The 23,485-nt window shown below is 44.0% G+C and overlaps 1 protein-coding gene across 9 annotated transcripts in view; it reads right to left on the bottom strand.

Annotated features, from left to right (window-relative positions):
* Otud7a (OTU deubiquitinase 7A) overlaps nucleotides 1-23,485 on the bottom strand; it is a 313,145-nt gene that overhangs the window by 57,125 nt on the left and 232,535 nt on the right. For 8 of the 9 annotated variants that reach the window (XM_060367259.1, XM_060367261.1, XM_060367260.1 and 5 more), the window contains 2 exons: nucleotides 8,322-8,504; nucleotides 1,131-1,352 (listed from right to left, as the gene is read on the bottom strand). In XM_060367259.1, coding sequence (XP_060223242.1) covers nucleotides 1,131-1,352; nucleotides 8,322-8,504 — 405 coding nt within the window. The remainder of the gene's footprint in view (nucleotides 1-1,130; nucleotides 1,353-8,321; nucleotides 8,505-23,485) is intronic. The other variant, XM_060367265.1, reaches the window with a different exon arrangement.

Below are 23,485 nucleotides of genomic sequence, written 5' to 3'. Positions count from 1 at the left end.
GCCAACATTACCAACACACCCTGTTTGTAATGTCACAGATACCAGAGGTGTGGTGAGTCCTGATCTTCAGACTCCCCATTGTGCCAGTGGAATTGCAGCTGTGAGCGGGCCAAAATGCCCAAGATATCTGTCCTCTGTGTGCTTTCCCTTTGCTTTGAAGAGCTCCATTGCTTCTCTTGTGCCCACAGATCTGCACTCAGAGGGTGTGCTGAATAGATGTGTCAGTAATCGCCTACCACTGTCTTTCTGCCAGTGTGATGCCCTGGCCAGTCTGCATGGAAGAGGGAGAATGTAGTTCATGTCAGAGACAGCCCCTGCTCCTCATACTAGCAGACCCACTTGGAGACTGAGCTGACCATTGGCTACATCTGATCAGGGGGCCTGGGTCCTCTTCCTGGTCATTGGTTGGTGCATCAGTCTCCACAGCCCAGGTTCATGGATCAGTGGGTCTAACATACTAAAAATGGCCATCTTACCAAAAGGAATCTACAGATTCAATGCAGTTCTCATCAAAACACCAACACAGTTATTTACAGACCTTGAAAGAACAATTCTCAACTTCATATGGAAAAACAAAACAAAATAAAAAAATCCAGAATAGTTAAAACAATCCTGTACAACAAAAGATCTCCATCCCTGATCTCAAGCTGAACTATAGAGCAACAGTAATAACAACTGCATGGTGCTGGCATAGAGACAGCCTGGTGGATCAATGGAATCGAATAGAAGATCCAGAAATAAACCCACACACCTATGGCCACTTGATTTTTGACAAAGGAGCCAAAACCATGCAATGGAAAAAAGACAGCATCTTCAACAGATGGTGCTGGTCCAACTGGATGTCTACATGTAGATAAATGCAAATAGATCCATACTTATCACCCTTCACAAAACTAAAGTCCAAGCGGATCAAAGACCTCAACATAAAACCAGACACATTAAATCTATTAGAACAAATGGAGGATTCTGATGGCAAATCCCAAGAACACAACACCGATCTTTCTGCCGCTTGCTGGGGGACGAGGGCCAGGATGTCACACGGGGTGGGGTGAGTGGAGCAGGAGGCGTGGCGGTGAAGTGGGGGGGGTTGGGTGCTCAGGACCAGGAGCCCGCGGGCAGCAGACGCTCACCTGCTTGCTCCAGAGCTACCATGGTGGCCTGCTCGATCAAATCACGCTCAATGAAGCTCCTGAAGTCCTCGCTGTACACACTCAGGTCCGGCAGCTGGAACGTGTAGATGGGCATCTCCAGGGGGAACTGCTCATTGTTGCATTCACTCGCCACGTGGGACCGGGCGAGGGAGACGATGGCTGAGCTGGCATGGGAAATTCCCCGGGAAAGTCGCTTCTCTGCTGATGAGAAGAAAGAACAGCCTCAGGGGTCATGTTACTGTAAATGTGGCTCTGAGGGTGTATGCAGCCATGCTTAAACACTCACGTACACACAGCACATACCATACATATGCAAACATACATAAATACATAAGTATACACCACGACTATACAACACACATCTCTCCTCACACAGCACATATAGTATGCTTATGTGCACTAGAAACACACATTTATACAAACATGCTCATGTAGCTAGGTGCATATACACACTGAACAGCGCAAACACACAACTTCACGGGAATACACACTGCACACATTTGCGCACACAGCATACAGAGCTATCAATAAATATGCCAGACACACAAAAACACAGTTATCATTTATTTTTAAAATTAGATTTTTTCATTTCATACGTGTTTTCTCTGAATGTACGTGTGTGTGCTACGGTGCTTGCTGCCTGAGGGGGCGAGGAGAGTAGATTGGATCCCTTGAAACTGGAGGATGGATGGCTGTACACTACCATGTGGGAGCTGGGGATCAAACCTGGATCCTCCGCAAGAGCAACAAGTACTCCTAACCACTGAGCCATCTCTACAGCCCCAACATGACACTTCTAGACAACACATTTGTCTATGGACACATATTCACAGGCATGCACCATGCCGTTTACATATGCATGGACGTATAGATGCACATACGCCCCCCCCCCCCACAGATACACAAATGTACTGCATACCACAAACATGGACACATATACCCCAAAACACACTCATGCATAGGTACTATACTCTGTGCATGTTATACACATACAAACATGGATGTATAGGTACACACTACTTATGCTATGTAATATTTATATAGAAAGCATGTAACATGAACACACAGGATACACTGCACAGGCAGATGCAGCTGTGTGCACGCTATCCTATACACAGATAGGGAGACACATGCGCACCACACACGTGCATACACACTCCTATGCTTCCCACACCAGGCTTTCTATCTTCGAGGACTCTTCTACCTTGCAGGCCTGCTTGCTGCCAGGGCGAACCTGGGGTGTGGCCCTTCCTCAGTGAGTCACGGAGCCACTGAGGGTAGAGCAGCAAGCGCACTGCCAGGAGCAGCAGGGCTGGCTATTACTCTTGAGTTCCATTTCCCTCCCCTCCCCAGAGCCCTCCCCTCCCAGCAGCGAGTGGGGCCTGGGACATCACCTTTATTCTCATGTATTTACAGATTTAAAGCGAGCATCATCCCGCTCGGGTTGTGGCCAGGCCGTCCAGACACTGGGTTACTCTATTCATGCTTCTCTGACGAGCATTTCCCAGGTGAGCGTCCTGGGACACACAGACGCTGTGTGCAGGCCTGCTGTCCACCTGCATGCTCTTTTTGTCCCAGAACTCTCCAGTACCATGGTCTACTCTGTTGATTGTTTTTACTGTTTTATTGCTTTGTCCAAAGAATGAGAAATGCTGGGGAGCATGTCTCCAAAGCACAGTCTGTTACCCTGTGGGAACTCAGATAACCTGAAGTGCATGTATTTGTTCTCTTGGTGCAGTAAAATATTCCTTAAAAAAGAGCTGAGTGCTTAATGGGTAACATTAACAAAAATCAGAAGTGTTTTTTTTTTTTTTTTTTTTTTTTTAATAGAGCCAGGCAGGTGTGTGTTGGCCCTAAACAATTCTGGAGTGTGTGATGTGGGAATAGTCACCGCAGCGTCCGTGTTTGTGGCATGGAGCTTCTTACAGCGGAAGTCCTTACTCAGCCCAGGGAAAAAGGACCCTAAGTATTTGGGTGTGACTATGGTCAAAACCCTGTGTCAAATTCCTGAGTGTATGCACAAGGGTCAGAAGTTTGTTCACCTCATTTCAGGCTAGTATCCCTGGTGCAAGGAAAATAGCAACCACTGCCTTCATCGGAGCAGGACTTCCTACAGAGCCTCATCTGTAATATCAGTGGCCAGAAATGGCATTAATGCAATTTTGTCAAAACTGACTGGCAAGCAGAGGCTTGCCTTGATGACCTCATGAACGGAAAGGTATAGAGATAGCATATTTCAGAATGAGTGGCTCCAATCCACTTCCATTTCATTCTGACACAATATGATTAGCTTATTTTATATTTTGAGGAAAGGCAGAGAGAGAAATGAAACCACAGAGGCCACCAGGAACAAGAAAGATGGAACATGAGGTCTGGCTTGTCCGTCACTCAGAGATGCCCCCATTGCTTCCTGCACTCAGCTCAAATCCTTGACACTCCTTTCCCTCCTTTCTTCAACATGCCAATAGCTGGGCAACGGCCACAATGGGTTTAGCCATTGGAAACAAGCAATTGCTATAAAGTGGTTCTCAAAGTTTCCCTGAGGGAAGGAGAAGGGTTAAGCCTGCGTTAAATCACTGAACGCTCAGTAATCCTAATATTGGATGAATCTCCATAAGAAGAGAAACTCTCTGTGAGGTATCTGTTCTCCCACATGCTCTACAGCATTCTCTGCAACTGTTAAGAAACAGGACCAACACAAGCATCTGTCAGCAGAATGGAGAAAGAAAAATGAACACGTGTATAGAAGGGGATAGTACTTATTCATTTCAAGAATGCAACTGTGTCATTTATGGCAATATGGATGAACTTGAGGAATGAATGCTAGGTGAACTAAGCCAGGCACATCCCACATGTGATTATGCAGAGCTAGAGTGGGGGAGTGGTGAGCAAAGAATGGGTGTGGGAGGGACAGAGGAAACTGAGGCTGGTGACTGGACACAAAACTGCACTTGGACAGACGGAGTAAACCTTAATGTTTCCTAGCACAGCAGTGACCACAGTTCACAATTTACTGTATTTTTTTAGTCACCAGAAGAAAACATTTTGATTGTATTGAGCAGAAATAATAATAAATGTATGAGATGATAGATGTACTAGCCCTCATCAAGTTATTACACATTGCCAATATACATTGAAATTCTACAGCACCCCATGAATATGTACAACTATTATGTGTCAAACACAGAGACAAAACTCTCAAGACTGGTCAGCTTGTAGCCCTTTCACAGTCAACTGGAGGACCGGCTAGAGTCCATGCTGCTGGCCTTTGGTCTGGTGCATTCCAGTCTGAGGTGCTGATAATCACAGCACTAGGTGCTCACAGGGAAACTGAGGGAGCATATGAGAAAGACAGGCATATATAAGAAAGTAAACGAAGTTCTTATGTCACAGGAATCAGGTCGAATGGACTGAGTTTACAAATGAGCCTAGCAAATGTTCAGAGAAATACAGAGAAAATTGGAGTCTGAGATAGTAATAATACTAAGAAATAATTTGGGATGAAAATGTAAGTGTTGACTCACAATGAAAGCCCAGGAAAAAAAAAAAGAAATAGGTTAGAATGCCAAGGCAATCATGTCTTTTAGAAGATATGAAGAGGAGCTTCAAGAAGACAATGGAGGAAGGTTATAAAGAGTTCAAGGAAATGAATGTGAACTGGGGAGTTTTGTTCCACTGAAAAAATTTCAGAAGGTCATGGAAACCTTTTCAGGTACCAAAGGCTTGAGAGGTTCTTGGCAAAAGTAAGATTTGAAGGCAGTATTTGAGAAAATGCTCCTTTTGCAAGAGGGAAATGAATGTAGCCACATGTCTCTTAATGGTGCCTTCTGAGAAATATCTCCCTGTGTGACTTCACACAGACCTGAGTAGTCCTGCCCAGGCTTTCAATGTGGCCTCTTTATGCTACTGAGAGGGGAGGTAAGTGTTGAAGGGGCAGCTAGTATAACCTGGCACTCGTACAGTAAAGCATTTTGCCATTAAAATAACAATAAAAAGCAGAGTATGGAAGATATGCAAAGGCGTACTTGATGATATTCACTGGGACATCAATTTTTTTATTACCAATCCTTTTTTACACTAGGTGGTGTGCTGCACTGTCATGTGACTGGTAGTGCAGATCTGTTGCCAAATCCTAAGCCATACATATGTTATGGCATTGTTACGAGGTTAAGATTCTTTTGGCTTTCTTATGATCTTATGGGGTTACTGTTGATATTATGGTTTGTCATTTGCAAAATGTTTTGAGCACATGACTTTAAATATGAACAAAGAAAGAGGCTGACTTTTGCCTAAATAAAAACAGGTAATGAAAAGAGTGAAAATGTAATGGAGGGCCTGGCAGTAGGGGGGGTTAGAGGCATGTGACACATAGTTCTCAGGGTGAGACAGTGCTTAGAAGGTTTTAGAGAGAAAACCTAAACACAGGCTTTAAAAGGACAGTAGGAACTGACAGATGAGTAAGAGTGGAACATAGAAACTTTAAATAGTAGGGGGAAAGAGCCTAATCAGACAGAGAAGGAAAGAAATACACACGAGCTTGACAAATAGAGCACGCAACATTCACTATTTCTATTTTATACAGTTACAGTGTACATACAGTATACACTGTACACAGTATAGCTATAGACACGAGATAAAGTAAACTCAATGGAATAAAGTCTCTACTTAAGAAAAAGGTTCCTTTGAGTGATAAAATTAATGGTAAATTGTCTTCAAGAATCACTCTTAGAATTGGGGCTGTAATTCTAGCATAGATGAGGCCCAATAATACATATACAAACACACACACACACACACACCATATTCAATGCTGAGAACAGGAGAAATATTCTTCCCCAGAAATAAGCCCCCTAAATAGGGTTATCCAAAACTAAGTAGTCAGCCCTGAAATCATAAATCATATACATGGTAAATAGACTCAGCAGGTTGTGTTTATGTATTTGTGTGTGTATGCATGCAGCATGTATACAATAATAATAATTAAAGAAAAAGAGGCTATGGACTTAAGAGAAATGAAAAGAGGAATGGGAGGGGTTAGATGAAGGAGGGAAATGATATAATTATACTTTAAATAAAATTTTCAAATAAAAAAGAAATCATTATATCTAATTGCAAACAAGATATCGAATGCTCTTAGGTGGTGTGATTTCTCTGTGATGATAACCCAGGTCATCCTCTCAGAACTACTAGTACTAAGAAGTCAATGTACTTATGTGGATGCCTGGAAAGCAGGTAAGTACAGAATGACTTGCTTTCTCCTATGTCTAGCCTTAGTAGAATCCAAATATGAGAAGAGCAACAGTATTGGGTGCAAGAAACTCGGCAACTTGAAAAGAACAGGACCCCCCTCAATTACAATTAGAAGCGCAGTAAGGCTTACATGCATAGTTACATCACAGCTACGAAAACTTGTGGAAAGGCGGAGTTGGCACTAAGAGAGTAATGATAGGAAACCTACAGACTCAAGGGGATCAGCCAGACAGCTGCATGCTAGACAGACAGGGTTCACAAACAGATCCTGGGAGGGCTGGGACTTTAAAATATGGCCCAGCTAGCATTTAGTCAGGAGGGGAAGGGGAAAGGTGACCTGATCAATGTGCAGGGAGGAAGCACTCTATTCAGAAGACAGCAGCCTAGAGACTTTGTTATTGTTTATAAGGATTGCTAGTGGATAGAAACACCTGAGGACTAAATTGACAGATCATGGGAAAACACTTTATTTTATTTTATTTTATTTTTACTTTTTGGTTTTTCAAGACAGGGTTTCTCTGTATAGCCTTGATTGTCCTTTGTAGACCAGGCTGGCCTTGAACTCACAGAGATCTTCTTGCCCCCACCTCCCTGAGTGCTGGGATTAGGCGTGTGCCACCGAGCTGGAAAAAGGTTTATTACCCATGCATTTTGTTTCTAAATCCAGAGCAGAACTCATAGGCTGGGCCATGAATAATGGTAACATTTCTGTAGAAAGAACTCTTTTGAACACAAAGTCATCAGGCAAATGACACAGTGGCAAATACACACGGGCATGGGTAGAATCCTCATAGAGAAAGCTACAAGTTGATAGGGAAAAGCATACCAACTGATGGAAAAATGAACCACACGAGGAAAAAGTCATGTAGCAGAGGAGAAGGCCAACTAACAGGCAAGGTGGAAGTTAAAACAAGATTGTGGTTTTCACCCTTCAAACTACACAACAAGGAAAAGCCATAGCAACAACACACAGAGATGGCAGGAGCAGAGGGAAGCACTGGGTTTGAGCAGAAACACACTCAGGAAGATGTTTATAGGAAATCACTGCAAGACCACTGCATGGCACCAGCCTGCAGGGATCGGAGCACCAACATGGGATATATAGGACTAAGCATTTAAAAATATTTATTTATTTTCATTTCCTCCTGTGTGTGAGTGTTTTACCTGAATGTGTGTATGTGTAACACCCGAGAGCCTGGTGCTCTACCAGGCCATACTAGTGCATCAGATCTTCTGGAGTAACAGACTGTTGTCAGTTGCCAGGGGGGTTTCTGGGAATCTAGCTCAAGTCCTCTGGAAGAGCAGCTAATGCGCTCAGCCTCTGGACAACAACATTTATCATGGATGTGTGTGTGTGTGTGTGTGGGTGGGGCACTGACAACCAGCTGGCAACAAAAATTCAAGAAAAACTAGGATAGCCATTTGCACACACGGTCTAAATATACGATGTAACAAAACGTAGCAACCAAGAGTTGTGTTTACTGCTCAGGAAAGTAAGCAAATTGTAAGCAACATGTCTTCCTGACCTTTGCACCTTTGAACAAACATAGGAGAAGAAAGTAGACTTGGATGATAGTGAGAGCTAGGAGATGAGATCAAAATAAGCCTTTCAAGTTTCCTTTTATAACCTCTGCTACAAGTATATTTTAGACTGATGATGAAAAAGAACAATAGAGAAGAAGAAACTCATGGAAGAATGAATACGCTACTGAATGACCTGAAGACTAAGCTGGAGGTAACTGGAGGACTAGAGATGTCTGTGAGGAAAAGCAGGCCTGCCCAATGGATTACATCAGTCACACCCTCCTTCCCAGGGAAGGCAGAAGTCACAGACTCTACTACAAGGAGCGAGGCATTGGGGGGTTCAGTTTGCCTCAGCCTGGTGATGCTGACCACATGGACAAGCCCCGCAGCTGGTACCTTGGGCAATTTCGTCCTGCCTCTGCAGGCAGGGCCACTCCACCTTGTGCCCAGGCTGGGGCAGCTCTCGCTCCGGCTGCTTGGCGCACCTCCCTTCGTTGAACACATGTGGCAGGTTGGCTGTGTGCACCTGTCGGAGTTGCTCATAGTCGCTTAGAGCAGCTGTCAGGTCCCAGTTCTTGCCTGTGGGTAAGAAATGACAGGAGATTATAACAGAATGGGAGGAATCCTGGCTTTGCTGGAGAGAAGGTACCAATCAGCATGTTGATGAGCAGGGTCTGAAAGTAGACTTTGAGTCCCATAACTGATGACCTGAAATATGTGAGTACAGCTTCTTGAATCACCTTTCCTTAACACACACACACACACACACACACACCTGTAAACATTATGCCTCTAATGACAATCAAAGTGTAGCACTTAGCGAGGGGTATGCCAGGGAGGAAATTTAGGCCACACAGCACTGGTTTTGGACACTTGAAATGGAGCTGAGAGGTCTTACAGGTCAGGTTTCCGGAACAGCATGGCCTAACTTCCCAGTTGTCGGCACACAATGCCACTCAGGGACATGCTGACTTTGGAGACTGCCATTCTGGAATGATCACCCTTCTGAAGGCTTATGGATTCCCTAAGGTCTCACCCACGAGAAGCAGCTGGAGGACTAGAGATGTCTGTCAGGAAAGGCAGGACTGCCCAGTGGACTACCCAGCCCTGAAGTCTGAGCCCTATTCTTTTCTCCTGTACCCTTACCTGTGAGTTAACCTCCCAGGAAAGAAGCAGAGGAAGGAATAGGCCACAACACAGCCATCTGGCAGAACCTTTGTACATATTTGCAACACTGCTCGGCTCCAGTATCTTCCAGATCACAGTCCCACCAGGCCCTAGGTGAACTTAACCATTCTTTGTCCTTAACCAAGGTGATTTCATCTTGGTCATGAGGAACAAAGCACCAAATGCTAAAAGAACAAATAGAACTCTCAGTTTGTAAGGCGTTTGCTCAGCCTTGCACAGAAGTGCAGAGGTGCAGCTTGGGCTGTTTGCTCTGGCTGGCGCTTCAGCTGTAGCCCCATGAGCACTACAGCATGCTCAGCTGTGTACAGGGATGATGAACATCCCAGCAGCGCCAGGGCTGGATGTTGTTCTTAGCATATTCTCAGTTGTTACATTTTATCAATGGAGACTGAGGAGCCAGGTCCTAGGGTGAAAGCCTGCTGGCTCAGAGAGCCAGAGAAAGCACACAGTTGACCTTCCTCCTCCGTTCATGTCCCCAAACTGAATGCTCCTCCCTTCTACTTCCTGTGTCTCCCTATTCTCCTCCCGATTTGTTCTTACTCTCTCTGTTTTTTCCTATGTTCACTCCCTGTCAACTGGTTGCTTGCTCCGTCTCTTGACCTAGGGTTTAATTTTATTTAATCCTGTTTACAACATTCAAGCAGAAAGCTCTTGGATTAAAGGTGTGTGCTAGAGCTGAGCCACACCACAACTAGGTTTTTCCAGTAAACAACACAGTGTGATCAAAGATCCTGCAGCAGCGAGATGCTGATATAGTATCATGCTATTTCCAATACCAGGGGCGCAGGCTTTGGAGGCCTTCTTCAGTGACTGTGATGAAGAGCTTGAACATAACAGACTCCATTTTGTCACTGGCCTCCATCTTATACGTGACCTAAAACTTACCTCTGCTTCAGAAAAACTCCTGTATAAACTGCAACATTTCTGTGAATGACCACAAAATGTGCCAACTCTGAAACTAGCTGTTCAGAAAACAGGTCACAATTATATGTTATCATTATGGTTACCAAAATAGTTACTCCAGCTAGTTACAGCTTGCCTCTAGCCAATCACCATGTAACAAGCTTGCTCTTGTTAAACATCACCTGGTCCTGTAACTGCCACATCTGGAAGCCCTTTTCCCTTGCTAAAAATCCTATAAAAACTAGCTTCTTTCCAGGTTTGGCACTCCTAGCCTCTGACTGCTATGTCAGTTCATGCTGAGAGCCTGAGCTTAAGCTCAGAAAATAAGTAAAGAAACAAACAACCCCATAAGTATATTTCAAAGGCTCTTTGGTTTTGCATACAATTTCTGACTCCTGGTGTGGCCGATGGTCTTTTGGGGTCTCGCAAACTGGGCACAACAGTGACAGGGACATTATATAGCCTTGGGTTCCTTCTCTGTACAACTGAGTGAGTAAAATCCACCCAACGAGAACTCTTTTGAAGGCCTAAGGACACACAGAGATGGCGTTTTTAAGTACTCAGCATATGGAAAGCACTTAGGAAATGTTATTAATCAAGACAACATCCATATTAGTTGGTAGGAACAGTTAGCCCAAACCATCTGGGTTACTCACAAAAAAGGTAATATATTTGGTGGAACTTTATGTAGGTGAGAGGAGGGGGTGCCAATGTTATGTGGACCCCCTTCTTTGAATGTAGGTATGGGTGGGTGGTGGTCATGACAACAAACAGAAGAAATTATAGACTGTACACTCACAGGGTACCAATCCACTCATGTGACAAAACTTGGAGTTTTCCTCATTACTTATTGCCATTATCACCATTCAGTGTAGGTTTTTGCTCGTGTCTGATTTATATTGCTTTCATCAAAATCTTTAGTGCAATCTACAGCTACGCTATATGATTAAACTTCTAATTTATTTATGTTTGTGGGTCTCCCTACCTGATGCATATATGCAGAAAGGCAGGCAGGACATGAGGTGACCCAGGCCCTGGCAGCATAGACCAAGAATCAAACGAATTAATGCTCAACTAAAAGGAGGCTTGATGGTGTTCAATCAGAGGATTGACCTCGTGCAGGAGCAAATTGATACCCTATGGCAAATGGCTCAACCGGGTTGTCAATGAAAGTATGCTGGACTTTGAGTCACTAGCATACAACATGAGAATTTTTCCTGTGCTGCAAATCTGTCTAAACAATTGTCTAGCTATATTTTAGGTAATTGGACTGGAGAATTCAATACTACGATGGAGCAGGGGAGAGTGGCCATTATCACAGTAAATTCTACCAGAGTGGACGCAGGACTAGCCACAGGATTACCACCATGGATTGCTGCAGCCATGAATCATCTGAAGGAATGGGCGGGCATGGGAGCGTTAGCAGGCCTTCTGGTGTTGGTCTCCTTGGTTTGCCTGTGGTGTATATGCAAGATTAGAGTCTCACAACAGCGTAATGCAGCCATGATCATTCAGGCCTTTACAGCCATTGAAGCAGGACAGTCTCCCCAAGCATGGTTGGCTACCATAAAAAGCTAAAATGTTATGCTCAGGATGCGAGGCTAAGCACTGCACTCAGGGTCAGCTGCTTTGGACCCAGAGAAGAGCAAGTCTGATTGCATGCGGGTTGATGCCCCAGGTCCCGCCTCTGAGAAAAAGGTATCGGACGGTCTGATGCTCTTTGGGTGGATGACACCTAAATGAACATCGGTACAAAGTCCCAATTTATTTCTAATATCAGAGATCAGACCTCTACTCTTGCCTGATGCGTCTAAAACAAAAAGGGGGAACTGTAGAGAGCTGCGGAATGCTGTGCCTTAAAGATGGAGCTGGTTTCCGCCTTCCACCTTCCCGATGGTGAGTGCTCTCTGTCACGAACAACTCCACATTTGGCTAAGGCTGAGGATCTGGCTTGCTTCCATGTATGTGGACCTATCTGCATTGCCCACGTGGCATGCTGGGGTTGGCTACCCAGAGGCTATTTAAGCTGTGGGCTGGCTTTCCCAGGGTCCGATGATTGTTCAAGGTTCCTGAATAAACTGCATTGAAAAAAAAAAAAAGAATCAAAGCTGTCTCAGAATGAAGTTAAAGTATGAGGAAAAGAAAAGCAGACCACAGGCAGAAGAGTTGGAACCATAAGCTGGTAAAATAAAGGGATAAAATTAAACAAAAAGAATGAAATGGGGAAAGAGATAGGAATATAAATAATGTGACAAACTGTTTCCCTGAGGTAGAGAGAAAACAAGTAAAGAGACAACCCCATGAGTATAGTTAAAAAACAGGATGTGTAAAGAATAGAAAAAGAAAAGAATAAAGAACTTTAAAAATCAAAGTTCGTGAGGCTGGAGAGATGGGTTAGTGGTTAAGAATGCTTGTTGCTGTTCCAGATGACCTGGGGCTCAGTCCCAGCACCCAAGTCCAGGGGCTCACAGCTGCCTGTAACTCCAGCTCCAAAGGGTTTGACACTCTCTTTTGGCCTCTGTGAACATCCACACACATGGCATACATGAACACACACACATACATAAACAAACATAATTTTAAATAGTCAATTTACTAAAATGAAATTTGGTTCTATTTAGTGAAGTAACAGCTTTTAAATATTGACTATTTTTATTATAGTCGATAATAAATTTACATCAGAATTTACTCTTCTAAAATCACCATGTTCTGGAGATAAACATTTAATTGAAAAGGAAAATCAATCTGGCAACATTTTTCTTGGAAGCGGTATTCAAACCCAGGATATCACAGGATCACACCTACATGATATTAAACAAGGAAATGGGTCTGAGCTAGGAGCGCTTTATACCTGCAGAGCTGGAACAAGGTCCCACGTCATGAAAGTGTGCATGAACCTAATGTCCAAGGTCTATGTTAAGCTACCAAGAGAATAGAAACTTAATCTGACAATGGTCTCAGAGGTAAGGTATTTGGTGACAAGTATATTAGGACATTAGAGTGAAACTCCCACAACTGAATTCTGGTAGCTTTATGAGAAGAGAGTGAGTGTGTACATGCACACACATACACACACACACACACACAGATAAACACACACATGCACAGATATACACATACTGATACACATGCATGGATACACACACAGATGAATACACACATGCACAGATATATACCTACAAAGTCTCTGTGTCTTACACACACACACACAGTCACACAGTCACACACATTTCTACCATGACATGATGCAGCCTAGAAGACCCCTTGTAAGAGCCCATCCAGACTTCTGGAACTTACATCTTCTAAAATCAAAGAGGAGAGAAGCTGGGAGAGAAGGAGGCTAGCGCATTTATTGAGGCATAACCTGGGAAATTAACTTAATTGGCTAAAGGAAAGATAAAGAAGATAGAACAATAAAGCAAACTTAAAAGTAGTCATTAGTCAGTAGATGTAAGTTTTCTAAATACCAGAAAAATATTTTAAGACAAAAGCTAAGAAAACATAGTGTTGACATTTAAATTACTCACAGATTAAAGTGGAATATATGACACAATCTATCCTATTTTCACAGCAGCATGGGAGTAGGCTTTAACAAACCAGTTAAGGAAAAGGAATGAATACTTGCAGTATATAAAAGAGACACATAGTGGTAGAGGCCCGACATCTGAGCTCCTTGGTGGGCTGAGGCAGGAGGATTACACTTTCTTTTTTTCTCACTAATTAATTAGATAATTAATTTACTTTACACCCTGATCAGAACTTCCTCTCCCTCCTCTCCTCCCAGACCCCACCTCTCACTTCCCCTGCCCACCCCCCATGCCCTCCTTTCTTTCGTCTCAGTATAGCAGGATTACACTTTCAGGGCCAGCCTGGGAAGGCTAGTCTTGGACAGCTCACTGAGACTATCATGTAGAAAAAAAAAAAAAAAAAGCTGGGGACACTAGCTTAGGCATAGTACTGGCGGAGCATGCCCAAATCCCTAGGTTTAATATGTAATACTGCCAAAACAAACAAAAAACCAAAACCAAAACCAAAACACCGAAAGCAAAGCTAAAAGCTACTACACAATACCTATCAGACAACAAGACAATAGCAATAAGCTTCTGCTCTTGTAACAACACGGAATAATTCAGGCCTAAATCATTAAATAATAAGAAAGCAACCTGGCTGGGCCTAAGGGTTCAATTTACAACAGAGACACATTCATTGTTCTTCGTATTCTGTATTTGTGATGTGTGGGCATCCAGAGAGGCTCTCCCTCTGCAGGGCTCCACTTCACACCCTGCCTTCACCGGCTGTTACATGCCACAGATGCCCCTGCCCTGTATCTTTCTCAGGCATGCTAGGACACCAATAACTCATGGTGGTTTCTAACCTCGGAGCCTCCTGACACCGCAGGCTGGCCAAGCCCAAACCTGCCTGTCTGCCCTGCCTCCGCTTCCCACAGAAACCACAAGAAAGGCCCTGTGCCCATGCCCCACACCCCTCTGGCACTTTCATGTGCTGGACCGTGCCTCCTGACTCACGAGCAGACTTCCTACAACAGTCGTCTGTGTTTGCACACCCAGTTAAAGCAAATTCTAGGCATAGATGAAAACTTAAGCCATAAACAGCTACATATGGAGTACAAAAATTAAAAGGCAGAAATTACCGCAAGGATCTGACAAAGACACTGGCATAAATAATTACCGAGGCTACTGTAAGTGGGGCAGACAGATCTATAGTGTGGGGATGGAGCGTAGGGCCTCTTACCTACTAGCAGGTGTTCTGCCACTGTACTATACTGCTGTTCTGTAGGGCAGGTTCTAATATGGCAGCAACTAACCTCAAAATCAGTCAGCTTGGGCTCCTGGTTGCCACTGGCTGGGACAGCAGCCATGCTTCAAATTTCCTGGCACTCTGGAATGTTCCCCTGACAACTGAAAGACTCTGTCTCAGGAATGCCATCTCACTTTTGCTCACCACCACAGAACTCCACCTTGCGCTGGGTGGGATACCCTCCTCCATCCTCACAGGGATGGTGGGTGAGCAGTATACAGCCCATAAACCGCATCTCATGACTAAAAAGCTGGCTATAAATGAGCAGGCTTGAATAAACAGCCTTCATGTGTAGACAAAAGTAAGTCAGAAAAGATAAAGGAATAGAATATTATAATTATATTTATAAGATACATTTATAATTTATAAATTATAACCCAAAGATAAAGTATAGAGGAATATCCTTAAGTGTAGGAAACATACCCTCACCCATCAATCTACCTCACCAGGCTACATAGCATTTCTAAGGGGCACACTGTGGGGTTTACACTTACTGAGTTCTTTGTTTGAAAGATTTCATATCATGGTTTCTCCCTAAGTTAGCTTATACTTTTACTATGACATCCCAAACATAAGTAGAACCCTGTAACTAGCAGCATTACACTTAGGCAGAATAAGATAAGATTAATTAACTTATCTATAGCAGCACTGGGGATTGGATCCAGGACTTTGTACGTTCTCAGTAACCACTCTGCTACTCAGCTAGAACCCTGTCAGGAAACCTGATCTTAGTTACATTTATCTGGAGAAATAAGCACGAACAACCAGTTTTGAAAAAAACGGGATCAAAAAGGAAGGATGGCACTCAGACATCAAAGCCTGTTTTGCCATCCTGGATCATATTCCATAAACATATAAGACAGCTACAGACCCTCAACAAGCCTCAGGGTCATGAATGAATCAGAAAGCCAGGTCACATGCCTATCTGGAATATGCTTGTAACTCAGATCACACATGAGAGACTTATTTCCAAAGTACGGCAGTTAAAAAAAAAAAAAAAACTCTAAGGAAAAAACCGCAGGCCTAATGCTTGCAGAGTGTGAAGGCATACAGAGCGCTGACTTGCAGGCCTCAGGGCAGGAAAAGCTGTTCACAGGGCCACGGGGCAGCAGGGACTGGGGGCTCCACATACAGATGTGCAGGGTTGTAGAACAGTATTGTGTTCACAGACTCTTAGTCTGGGACAAAGCCTAAAGAAGGACCCCTTTTGGGGTCCCAACAAAGAGAAGGTGCCAGTGGAAACAGCACGATCTATATCTGTTTTATCTAGAAAGCAATAAGACAACAATTTAACACTTCCAGAAGATATAAAGGCAAAAGACAGGGCCTGAGAGTCATGGAAAAGCATTTCAGATCACCTAAACATTTACATGGATATAAAATATAAATAACCAAAGAACCACTTTACATATCAAAGAATGGCAAAAGTGCAAATGTTAGCAGCCAGCCAGCCACTTTGTGTCTCACTGTGAGCATTGTGGAGGAAGTCCAGCTCCCAAGACTGAAACTTTAATAGCATTCATCGAAGACATGGATGCCTTTATCCTGTTACCCAATTTGTCTACTTTTGGAAATTCATCCCAGAGAAATACCTGTACACATGAAACAGGTTGTGTGCAGTGCAATCATTATGGTGTGCTACAATAGAAAAGCATGTCAAGCACCCAGGAACAGGCAAAGTGTTTAAGTGCCTCAGAGCACACAATGCTGTGCTGTGGTGTGAAAGAGGAAATGGCCATGAAGGCACGTAAAACACATGATGGGGGAAACACCCATAACTTTATCTTTGGAGGAAAGCTACACACAGAGAAAGGCACACAGATACACATGTATATATACACAGAGGCACACACATACATACACACACAGGCACACATACACACACAGGTACACATACACACATACACACACAGGAACACAGACACACACAGAGGCACACAGACACACATACACATACAGACATATACAGACACATACACAGAGGCACACAGACACACATGGAAGCACACAGATACAGACATACACACAAACACATACATACACATAGAGGCACATAGACACATACACAAACATATACAAACACACACATACAGACACATATGGACACACAGACGGAGCCACACACACAGAGACACAGACACACACAGAGGCACACACATACATGCATACATACATACATACAGACAGACACATACACACAGGCACACATGTTCTGCTTGCACCTATGTGTACAAATGTTGGAAAAAAGCAAAAAAGTAGAAGTGGGGATAAAGGCTGGAGAGGAGAGGCACTGAAGACAGAAAAAGGACAATATTTTCCATGTCTTCTTTTGAGTTTTAAGTTATCTAAACTACTTAGTAAAACAAATAGTAAAGACATTACACATTTGAAGGGGGTTTAAAGATCATTACTCAGTACTTTAAGTAAAACGGAATGAGAAATTTTAAATAAAACTATGTCTGCCTCTTACCAGAAATGGAAGAACCTGACTCATTTATTTCCACAGTCAAGGATTTGACTTGTGTACTTATCAAATAGAGAAACCAATTGGAATAAAGAACCAATTGGAATAACCCAGTCTCTAACACACACACACACACATTTGGTATTTTGAGACAGGGTTTCTCTGTGTAGCCTTGGCTGTCCTCAGAATCGCAGAGAGTCTCCTGGCTCTGCCTCCCTGCATGCTGGGATTACAGGAGTGCAGCACTGTGCAGGGCTCCAGCATTAATAGGGTTAACCAGCTAATTTTTATTGAAACATAGAGAAGAAAATTATACCAATGATTGCCTGAGCTCATTCCAAGTAGGTTGTAGGCTAGCCAGTTTTGTCCATTGGAATTGAGATAATCATATTATTTCAATCAAGGGATTCTGCTTAATAATCGAAATAGAGAACCTTAAAATATAAAAATAAGTTGCTTAACGTTCCACTGCCAGTCCTGTTCTGGATACCCACTGTATCCCTGTGTCTGCTCTCTGACCCTCTGTAAATTATATTTGTCTCATCACTCTGCTGATACAGCTCTTTTCACCATTGCCCTGATTTTAACACTGATATGTGGAAAGTCACTGGTCTCCATCCAAGATGGCTGGCCTCTGTTTACCCTTTGAGTGATCTCTTCTTCCTTCACTACCCTCCTCTAAGTACCTCTTGCATCATAATGCTGCTCCAGCCCTTCCTGCGTTGCAGTGCCTTTTTTTTGTTGTTGTTTTGTTTTGTTTTGTTTTTTCTTGGACACTGTCATTTCTCAGTGCCCAGATCAGAACCATGGCCTGATGGAAAACATTCAAGAGCATGCCTTACTTCTGACTGGAAAGTGTTCACTCATGAGAGGAGGGCTGGTGTGGGCTGTTTTTTCCCCACTCCTAATACTTTGGATGCTGATATGGTGGTTTATGGAGCTGAAGGAACCTTCTTGCAAACAAACATGATAATATTCATGAAGAAAAGTCCAACAGCAAAGATCATCTGAGAAACAAACAAACAAACAAACAACAACAAAGGGCTTGAATACGAGCCTGAGTGAACTACTGCCAATGACTATGTGTTACCTGGGCACGCTAGTGCACACCGGTAGTCCCAAACTTGAGGCTGTGGCAGGAGGATGATGAGTGTGGGGCCAGTCTGGGCTTCATAGTATATCACATGCTAGCCTCAGTTACACAGTGAAACTCTGTTGCAAAAGGAAAGCAAAGTTATGATTTATATATGTGTACATACCTATATTCATCTCCATGTAAAGATAAATATAATTATTAATTATAAATAGATACTCCATATATACACAGATATACATGCATGTGTAATTACATATAATTGTACAGAATCGACTACTGTATACTCCTGTTACTTGTATTCCAGCACATTCCTAAATAATAATGATAAAAGACAGAGCAGATAATTCTAATGGGACCTATGTGATATGTGGGGTCACAGGGTCCAGTAGAGCACCTAGGAAGGGACAGTGTCTAGGACTTTGAGGATGATCCAAGAAGCCTCTATAAGGTCTCACTTTAGTCTGAAACCCAGAAGAGTGAACATTCTCTTGGTGAAGAGTCAGGAGCAGGAGCTTGCATTGGACAAACGTAATAGCCAAGTCAGCCTGCAGTTAGGGATTGTGCAGGTCATAAGGAGTGGATGGTGCTGAGACCGTGAGGGGAGAGGTGTGGCCAGGGTGAGAGCAAAGGCTATACAGGTGGGAGGATGGGGCCCTGGGAGAAGAGCAACAAAAGCATTCTAGATAAAAGGTGGTAGATTAGAAACAAAATGGTCATTTAAGAAAAATGACTCAGGTTAAATAGCAGAGGCTGTGTCTGAGCCTGGGGAACACTGGAGGCTCGGAGCATTGTGGGAGCCGACTGTAGCAGCGCAGACAGCAGACTGATGGCCTCTCCAGTGAGGATGGAGATGAAGCTTCCGGAGGTAGCTGTAAGGGTGGACTCTCAAGGAGAAGAAAGGAAGGGGTGTGCTCAGGGTCTGGTTCAGTGGCTAGTAGCCAGCTGGCTGATTCACGGTGGTTCACATCTGGGCATTATTCAGCCATTACTTTCAGAAAACCAAAGACTTTCTGAACATAGGCAGTTTGTATTCCAGAGAAGGACTGCTGAGTGAGAGGGCACTATACTGTCTGTAGTCAATTTTACACCTCACCCACTGCCCTGCAGGTGACTCTTCCCAGAATTCCCTCTTCAATCTGTTCAGTGGCATCCTCCTGCATATTTGGAAGGAGGAAGAGGACAGTCAGAAACTCCTGCAAAGCCCTTCCTTTGGGCATCCAGCTGGCTGGGGTGAGGGCAGTGGAGGACCACTTGGGACTCGCAAGGCCTCCTTGAGTGCTAGTGAGCCTCCCGCTGAAGCAAGACTTCTGGTTTCACACACTTGCATTGGATGAGTAAACTCCAGTTCTCTTTCCACCTTAGGAAATCCAAAACAGCTCTCAAGCTGGGATCAGAATGTACTCCTGGGAGCTGTTTCAGAAATCAGAAGTATAGAGTTCAGATGGCTCCCTGACAGCATGGGGACCAGTAGCTGCTGTCCATGGACCATGCTGATGGAAAAAAGGGCACACGTCTGGGAAAGCTCAACCTTGCTGACCATACCAGGAAGCAGTAGGAGCAAGAGGCACCCTGGGGTTTCATCTCAGCTCTTGGAGCTGAAGTGTCTAGGCCTTCCTTTAAAGAACTTCTGTGTTCTTCTAATTGTGAAGGTATTGATGCCCAAAACTGATACTTCCAGTTGCTGAACTATGCAAATTGCACTCAGAGCCTGTCTGGACCTCATATGAACAGAGTAGGTCAGTAATAACGAAAGACGGGGTTTTGAGTGCTGCGTGGGATCCCAGGAGTACTCAGGGGGGCTCAGAGGAACTGGTATCCTCACATGGCTCTGAGACCCCTGAACTGTCAGAAGCAACTCTTTCTCTGTGGTCTGAAGTCAGCCTCGCTCTCTGAAGAACCTGACAAGGACCTCATCTAAGCAGGTGTGTTACATTCAAATTCCCACATTATAACTCAGTTCTGGGAGAAAAAAAACAGGCTTATCAAAAGAATAGCAAACATACACAGGAACCAACTGAAAAATGTCAAGCTACGAACTGCCCTACACAGGGCCAGCAGAACTCTTTCAATGGGATGAGTGGATGCTGAGAAGAGAGAGATGGGAGGTCTCTCTGGCACAAACACTGTGGAGGTATCACACACTGGTCACCTAGAATTTGCAGAGGTTGGGGTTTGAGGTCATGACACTTTGCCTGCCCCTGGCTTGGTTATTCATCTACATTTATGTATGAACTGTGTGTGCCACTCACTTTTTCTTGTCACTGAAAGGACTGAGTTCCTAATGCAGACTTTAAGTTACAATTCATCAAAATCAAGCCAAGTGACAAATAGAGACCATTCAGGATGGGTTTGGTGACTTTCAGGACTTTGCATATTCTCTTATAAGCAGTGTGCAGCTAGCAGGATGTTAGGTCATTGCTGTTACTTGAAAATCTAAAGCTAGGGAAGTAGGAGGGTGTGACAAGAGAGGTGGGCCCTGCCAGAAGCCTTTCACCAGCACCAGCACCACCTGTTGGTAAGTTCCACCTCCCCTGTTAGGTGTGATGTCACAGAATGACATCTCCCACATTGTTCTCCTGGTAAGTCCCAGTCAGCGGGGGAGGAGAGCACCCCTGTCTGACATCCCTTTGTGATGTTGGGGAAGTTCTATCTCTTGCTTTGTAGTTTTGGCAACACTTGGAAAAACTAGTTGAGGTCAAAATATAAGGGACACTGTAAATTTTATGGTTTTATACATAAAAACCAAAACGGGCTAAGAATGGTTTCTTTAGTTCTTCAGGAGTCTAGCTGGAATCAGGAGAAAAACGGCAGACATGTCATATTGGCAGTTGGCCACAGGAACCAAGGGAGGGAGGAAGCGAGGTGGCATGGCACCAGCATTGTGTGTAAACAATTCTAGATTTACATACAAGTTGTCATCACTGAAGGGACAGCAGTCCTGTAACCAGCATAATGACCTATGCTCGCCCGCCTCCAGGAGCACTCAACACTGGTCACTCCTTCCTGTTTTCGTTTTCTTCTTGGCATTGGGATGTCATAATACTTCTTATGAAACATATAAAATGTTTATGGACACATATCAATGTGTATATCAGTGGGGCTCACTGTGATATCCACCCCCTCAGCCCCAAAGCATGCTCTTTCCTTCACCACACCCTTCCCAACTTCTAGTAGACACTACTGTACATTTTTCAGCTTTCTCATTTGAGAGAGAATATGTGACATTTGTTTTTCTGTCTGGCTTTTTATTTTTTCTTAACATAACGTCTCTCAGTTCTACCTGCTTTTCTGCAAAAGACAGGCCTTCACTCCTCGTTGTGGATGAATAGTTCTTCCCTGTGCTTACATGCTTCACTTTCCTTCCCCCACCACACAGGCAGGCTCTTGCATCTTGGGTATTTGTTTGCCACACTCCTTTGGCTTGTCTCTTTTGTCACTCATGGCTCTTTTCTTGTGAAAGCCCTTTAGCTCAGAAATAAGTCTGCTCCCACTTTCCCCAAGCTACTCTCAAGAATGACATCTGTGTACTGACATCCCTGTAGACTGGCCTTTCCCCAGCTTCCACCACCCCTCCCCCCGCTGTGTTGGGGCGACATAGTTCTCGGAGTGCTGTATAACAAAGCTGCTCATCCAGGCTTCCTGGACAGATTCTTGACCCATTCTCTACTCAGTGGTTTAACTTAGCCACTGTGGCTTCTCAAACAGAGCTTTCTCCTGCTGGCTTCCCACTGTGTCACAGTGGGAGTAGAGTAAATACCCTTTAGGGAAGGTGGCCTCTCTGATTCCTCTCCTTCCTGGCATCCATAGGCCCAGCAACCTGCGCTCCAAGGCAGCCAACCAGCCTTTTAGGAACCCGACTGTCACTCTTTCTCTCTGAGATCCCAGAGAGGGAAACCTCTGACTTTTGTGGATGTAAACATGATTTTGGTTTGATCCCAAGTGTAGGATATGGGACTGATTCAGATTATCCACAGCGACAAACTATTTGCCTTAGGCGGGCTCTGAGAGAGGCTCTTTGCCAGCTGCAGGTAGTTTAAATATGAAGACTCTGAGAGGGAATAAAGGCCAGAGCCCAGAGAAAGGGAGCTTCTCCAAAGAAGAAGGCTACTGATGCTTTCCCCTTGCTCCTCCTGATGGAGTTTGATGAGAAGTTGGAGATTTCCGTAACAAAGATTGGCCTTTCCACAAGGAAACCAGCAGCAAGTAGCTAAAGAAAACTAAGTCCCCTCTCCCCACTAATGTTCCTTCTCTCCTACCCGTTATTGGGGTGTTGGAAGGGATTGGGGTGGAGAAGGGAGAAAGAGAAACCAAAATAAAATAGATTTAAAAAGTATGCCCATATCTGACTATTTTGCTAGTAACTGCAGAGACTTCTGCGCTGCCACCTGGCTTCCCACAATTTCCTTTGGGGTGCACCCTCTGTTTTTCTCTTCGTCTTTAGGCTGCTACAGCTATCCAAACAGAACTTCCTACCAGGAAGTCCTAAAGCTCACAGCTCCTCCAGCTTGGAATATTCCCCGAATACCTGCACTACTTCCTCTAGTTTTTGGTGGCTCTCCTGAGATATGTCACCCTCATTTTTATTTTTCAATCTAAAATACCACATATCCTGGCAGCCAGCAGCATCGAGAAATGTCTGCACACCTGACACCAAGAAGGAACCCTACTGAAACTTGCCTGTTCTTGTAGAAAAAAAGACACAAGGTACGTGTTTATCCAAACCAGAGTGAGCCAGCGAGCACACACTCATCCACTTAAACAGCAGACTGCTATGCAGCAAGAGTAAGCCAATCAGATTTCACACAACACAGATGGGTCCCAGGAACATGCTGTCATGGGAGGGGAGTATGATCCTAGGGATTCATATGATCTTAGCTTCATTTCTGAAGTACAAACATGGAATTCTAAACATTATACAATTACAGATATAGACATGTGTGATCAAGTGCTGAAGAAAAACAGGGGTAGAAAAAGAAAGCGTGGTTTCCTGAATGAAGTGGTGATGTGGTTAGGAAGAAGCATATAGGGGTCCAATGTTCATGACTAAGCATGACAACAGTACTTAGGGGTCAAAGGTGAAGGTTGGTATAG

Source organism: Meriones unguiculatus, chromosome 14 (assembly GCF_030254825.1).
Source record: "Meriones unguiculatus strain TT.TT164.6M chromosome 14, Bangor_MerUng_6.1, whole genome shotgun sequence".
Lineage (NCBI taxonomy): Eukaryota > Metazoa > Chordata > Mammalia > Rodentia > Muridae > Meriones > Meriones unguiculatus.
The sequence above is the reverse complement of the archived record's forward strand: the minus strand, read 5'-3'. Positions and strand labels throughout refer to the sequence as shown.